General features: G+C 36.0%; 2 protein-coding genes across 2 annotated transcripts in view; both read left to right on the forward strand.

Annotated features, from left to right (window-relative positions):
* LOC104914894 (interleukin-6 receptor subunit beta-like) overlaps positions 1-5,667 on the forward strand; it is an 18,902-nt gene that overhangs the window by 5,533 nt on the left and 7,702 nt on the right. The window lies entirely within an intron of this gene.
* IL31RA (interleukin 31 receptor A) overlaps positions 1,328-5,667 on the forward strand; it is a 28,721-nt gene continuing 24,381 nt past the window's right edge. The window contains exons 1-4 of the mRNA XM_010725431.3: positions 1,328-1,519; positions 2,785-2,950; positions 3,717-3,799; positions 4,552-4,768. Coding sequence (XP_010723733.2) covers positions 2,800-2,950; positions 3,717-3,799; positions 4,552-4,768 — 451 coding nt within the window. The 5' untranslated portion in view covers positions 1,328-1,519; positions 2,785-2,799. The remainder of the gene's footprint in view (positions 1,520-2,784; positions 2,951-3,716; positions 3,800-4,551; positions 4,769-5,667) is intronic.

Here is a 5,667-nt window from a genome sequence, read left to right on the forward strand (position 1 = left end):
AAAAAAAAAAGAAGAAGAAGCTGTATTCATAGTACAGAATACCTAGAATATCTAACTCCAGCAGTATTTTAGCTAATGCCTGCAATAAAGCAAAAATCAATGAAGCATTTTTTAATCTATGAGTAAAGGCTATATACTAAAATTCTTTCTTAAAATAACTGGTACTTGGACGGTTTGTATTTTTAGTAGTACTAGGTGTCAGTAGAGTGTCTGGCTGTAAATGAATGGTGATATCGTCATACCACCAGATCTGCCTATCATTTATTCTGCTATTTTACTTTCTGGTTAGGAATGTAAAAAAAAATTACCTGTTCTGCAGTTCTCAGGAGCAGTAGTACTATTTTGGCTCCCTCTTCTTCTGTACTGCATTCTCCTCTACTCATTCTCGTGTATGTATTCAAGATTTTGATCTCAGTAGAGTGAAGTCAGCGTTGTCACTCTTTCCTGCATAATGTACATCCCTCTAAATACTTTCTTCTCCAGTGTGAGTGACTAGCTGCTGTGATGTGTTGGATTTGAGGGCTCCATATGAGATGTTGGTGGAAAGGGTGAGTCTAGGATGGGTCCCAGCTATAAGACTTGCCCTGAGCTGGATTTTGTGGAATGTAAACAACTAAGCTGCAGTGATGTTATTTTTTTGCTCAAATCTTGTGTGTCAGATTCAGTTCCTCAGTGATTTTCAGGTGTGAAACTGCTGTGTGTACCACACATAGCATACAAGAAGTTATGTGAGGTACAAGTTTTAGCTGTGGTAAAGAAATGTCAAGGAGAGTCAGTTATCCTAGAGTCAGTGTTAAGAACTCAAGAGGCTTAAAAGTGCTGTTTCAGAGGAAACAAGTGTAATACTTTTAATTGTGTATTTTTGATGCAGCCTTGTGTGCCTTTATGCCTTGTGTTCAGGCTTGCTGTGGCTCCATGTTACTTTCCACATCCTATGTATCAGTCATCTCTCTTTTGTGTTTATCTGTCGTTTTGCCATTGTCTTCTTCACATTGCTCTTGCCCTGAAATCCTTTGTGACAGAATTATTTCCTCATCTGCATTTAGAAATTGACCTTAGCAACTGAGCACCAGTTCTTTTCTTTTCCATGCTGTTGTCTGTGAGAAGAGATTCTGGTAGTATTCTTCAGCACTGATACAGGTGGGAGAAATCTGTACATCTATTTGAGAGTGAATTTGTTAGCTTTAATTACATGTACAATCTCTTATAAATAATTCCCCATATATAGAGTTATGTTTATAAAATACACCATCATATGAATTCTCTGCTGGACTGTATGTAATTGGGATAGTAGTTAGACTTCTTGGAAAATACATAGACCAGTTCTGATATTTATGTAAGCTTTTTCTTTTGTTTCTCCATTCTAGAGAGATTTCAACCTCCTGAAATACTTTCATTAAAAAAATATGCTGGTATAAAGCAGTTGCTTACAGTAACCTGGAAAATACCTGAGAAAAGTACACGCTTACTGGATGTAAAATGTCAGATTCGATACAGAAACTTGTATTCGAACTCATCGGTAAGCTGCTCTTGTTCTCTTTTGAATGTGGGCTTTGTAACTAATTTCACAATGCTATAAAAGGCTAACTATAAAAAAGACAAGAAGCAATTGGAAATGATGGTAAAAGCTTGTTATTTTAGTGGAGGATAATTAGGTATGTGTTCAGTTTGTTGTTTTGTTGTCTAGGATGAACTTTCCTTTTGGTCAGTATATATTTTGATACATACTGTACTTCTGATATTTCTATGAATGGCAAAGGAATGGCCTGTTACACACATGTAACTAGTCAAGATGTTATTTTTGCTCTGTATACTGATAATGAAAACAGCATTTACTTCCAACCATAGTAGATGAATCAGATTAAGATGAACTAATTATATATTACTTTTCAAGCATATCAAAGTATAGATTTTGCAAGATAGAAAATAAGTGAGTTATTTTTCTGAGTCTGTCTTTCTGATACTTAAATGAACGGTGGCTGTAGGGAAAAACAATATTATTTAGACTTCATTTTATTTCAGATGGCTTATTTCACGCTTCTCAGTATGAAAGTGACAATTCCATTCACAGTCTTACTGTTTTCCATTCCAAATTTAATAAGGTTTTAGACAGGCTGCTTTCTTTTTGTTTTTTTTTAGCTCATTAAAACACATGGTATGTTCAGTACTGGCAGAGAATAAAAAAAATCATCAGTGTAACTAACAGAAGTTCTTGGAGCTTGAAAGAAGTTCCTGACACTAACATGTTTTTTAATTAGCATCTTAGCTGTTGGTCTCAGGATATAATTTCCTGAATGAACTGATGGACAGAATGGTTTTGATTTATGGTGTACATTAGAAAGTTTATTTAAAAGATCTGTTCAGTATGTTCAGGTAATCATTGCCTCTTGAAGGATATTTCCAGCTGTATCCAGGATATTATGGTGATATTTAGCTCTAGCAATACTCAATTGCTTCCCAGTTGTTAGGAACTACAGCTACCAAGCACCACCTCTACCAGCACAGCTGCCCAGCACGGCTGCCCTAGAACTTCTTGGGAGCTGCACGTGATTCAAGTCACATGTCAGTCAATCCCGATCTACTTTAGACTAAAGTTTTTCAGGAACCAGAGTTTTATGGGAAGAATGAAGATACTACACAAAAACTGAAATAAAAACCAAGTGATTTTGAGTTTTACAGGAGACATGTGAAAGGTCAAAACTTCACCATGAGTATTTTAAAGCCAGGCCATGTGTCTGCATCCTATTTTATAACTAACCATTTTTGTTCATGCATCAATTTCAGGAAATTGACACTGTTATGGTGGCTTCTGGAGAAGAGGTATCAACACATAATCTCACAGGTCTGTGGGACTCCACAGAGTATTTGGTTGCCATTCGGTGTATTAGTGTTGAATCAAAACTCTGGAGTGAATGGTGTAAAGAGGAAAAAGCAAGTACAGAAGAGAAAGGTAGGCCAACTATATAGTGAGGTTTTTTTTTTGTTTGTTTGTTTTGAGGGTATACTTTGGAGCATTGTGAGTTAATAATAGAAAATTATTTTCAGCAAATTGATCTATTGAATTCATAATTCTGTTATTCAACCAGTACTAATGTGCATTTTAAATACCAATCACACTTCAGAGAGTCAGGAGGTATTTTTTGTTGAATCCAACTCCTGGTCCCACACTGGACCACACAATTCCTACATCTCAGAGCATTGAACAAATGCTCCTTTAAGTCCAGCAGCTTAGGACCATGTCTACTACCCTGAGGACTCTGTTCCAGGGCCTGACCTCTGATGAAGAACCTTTTCTTAACGCCAAACCTGATCCTCCCTTGATGCAGCTCTACACTTTTCCTGTCACTGTCCCCAGAAAGCAGAGCTCAATGCTGCCCTCTGCACCCTCTGAGGAGCTGCAGCCACCATGAAGCCTCCCCTCAGCTCCTCTGCTCTGGGCTGAACAAACCCTGAGGCCTCAGCTACTCCTCATACATCTTCCTCTAGACCCTTCCCCTTCTTTGTGGTCCTTCCTTGGACACTGTCTGATAGCTTTGTCTTATATCATGGTGCCCAAACCCGTACGCTGTACTCAAGGTACAGATGCTATCATTCTGAGCATCCACCCCTTTGTTTCCTCTCCAGATTTTTTTGCTGAGCACAGTGTAGTATGGTATGAGGCATCTCTTTGACCAGTTATAGCAACAGATTTCAGGATTTTTGTTGTTTTTTAATAGCTCCTTCAGAAAAAGTGGATTTGTGGAGAGTAATTGAGCCTTCAACCCCATCTGGAAACAGATCCGTGTATCTTATGTGGAAGGTAAATACATTCTTTTGTTGTCATCAGAACAACAACACCCTTCCTGAACCAAACTAGAAGTGAAAAGGCTTTGGTTAAGTGAGGGGTAGATTAATAGAGCTTTGTTATAAATGCAAACAAAGAGGTTTTCGTTGAGTTCAGGTCACTAGAAAATCTGATTGAAAATCCTTGCAACTGATCTTAAATAATGCAATTTATCAATGCTGTGTTTAAATTCACATTTAAATTTAATAGTCTTTTAGTAAAACTAAACATTTATGTAATGAAATTACTGAAACAAATGACTAGGTTTATGTTGTAGTTTTCTCTAATGCTGCAGTGTAATTTTTGGATTTTCTGGTGATTTCAGGTACAGTTTTGTGAGATCACTTTTGATAGATGTTTTTAAGAAGTACTCTCTTTTGTGATTTTCTAATGTATCTTCTTAGAGCAAAATATCACTATAAAATACTTCAAAGGAAAGATTATCAGTATCTTTCTGGTAATAAAACATGCTAATTGTTTCTAGAGCTGTTGTTTTGAAGTAGTGAGATGTTCTAAGAAACCTGTATTGAGAAGCAAGACAATGAACTGCTTGTGAGCTAGTGTATGTTTGCATTCTAATAACTGAATCATGCCCCTAACTACTCTCTGCCATATTTTTTTAGCATGTGTATTTTTTTTTAATAGAGATTCTATACTCTTTAATAAGAATATAATTTTGATTATAAAGATAACACTGTGAAAAATTTACTAATACATTCTTTTAATAGCTGTTAAGCAACTTTCCACCCCATGGGAGAATTCTAGGCTACAAAATACAGTATTTTCCAGAAAATAATGTTGCACTTCAAATGACAAACTTCACTTCTGATAAGAAGATTGCTTTACTTTTAAATGAAGAGGCATATATAATATCTCTTACTGCCTATAATTCTGCTGGAAATTCTCCTGCAGCTATTTTGAGGATTCCATCCACTGATGAAAAATGTAAGATTTTTTAATATTGCAATATATTTTTCTCATTACAAGCAAATGATATTCTTGAAATCTGCATAAGTTCTATTGTAGTGGAAGCAAAATTGTGCTAAGGATTTTTGTCTTTGAATCATATGTAGAACCATGTTATATGTAAGACTAGTAATCTTTTAATTTTTACTGGAACAGTAGTGTTTCTCTTGTTGTATTTGGCTGTCAGATGCCATCTTTCTTTTGCAGAAGATTATTGTTGGGATTTTTGTTTTAACATATCGTTGTTAAAATACCAGCATTTTCTGATGTGTTATTATTTCTGTTGCATTATTATTTCTGTTGCATTACTTTGTTTTTGTTCAAATCCTGAATCTCCCAAATAGATTTATAGCATCATGAAATTATGCCTCACCCATCTCCTGGACCATACAATTGGTTACCTCGGGGCATTATTGCACCATGTAGGATATTATTCCCATTTTAATAGAAGTCCCTAACAGAAGTGAAGAGAGAAACATGCTTGTTTTATATACACTCATTCTGCGCACTTCCGTGTACATTGTTCTTGAGCTCTTATGCTTAATTCAGATGTCTTTGTTAGCTTTGTATTACAATGTCCTGCGAACTACCCATGGTCTGGGAGAAAGGTTGCAGTTGACCCACTGTTGAATCACTTCTCCTACATCAGTTGTAGACGTGCTTCTCTGGAATTGCACAATTAAATTCCAGTCTAATCAGAAAAACTGGATATGCAGACATGTTGTCATCATGTCCTGGAGATTGCTGACTACTTCTCTATCTGCTTCCATATTCTTCAGTAAACATTTCTGTTTTTACCATGCTATGTTTCTTTCTATATACTCATATTTTAAGTTTGTATTGCCAGGTCTTTTTTTTTCCCCTTCTGCTTTCCTCAA

Source organism: Meleagris gallopavo, chromosome Z (assembly GCF_000146605.3).
Source record: "Meleagris gallopavo isolate NT-WF06-2002-E0010 breed Aviagen turkey brand Nicholas breeding stock chromosome Z, Turkey_5.1, whole genome shotgun sequence".
Classification (NCBI taxonomy): Eukaryota; Metazoa; Chordata; class Aves; order Galliformes; family Phasianidae; genus Meleagris; species Meleagris gallopavo.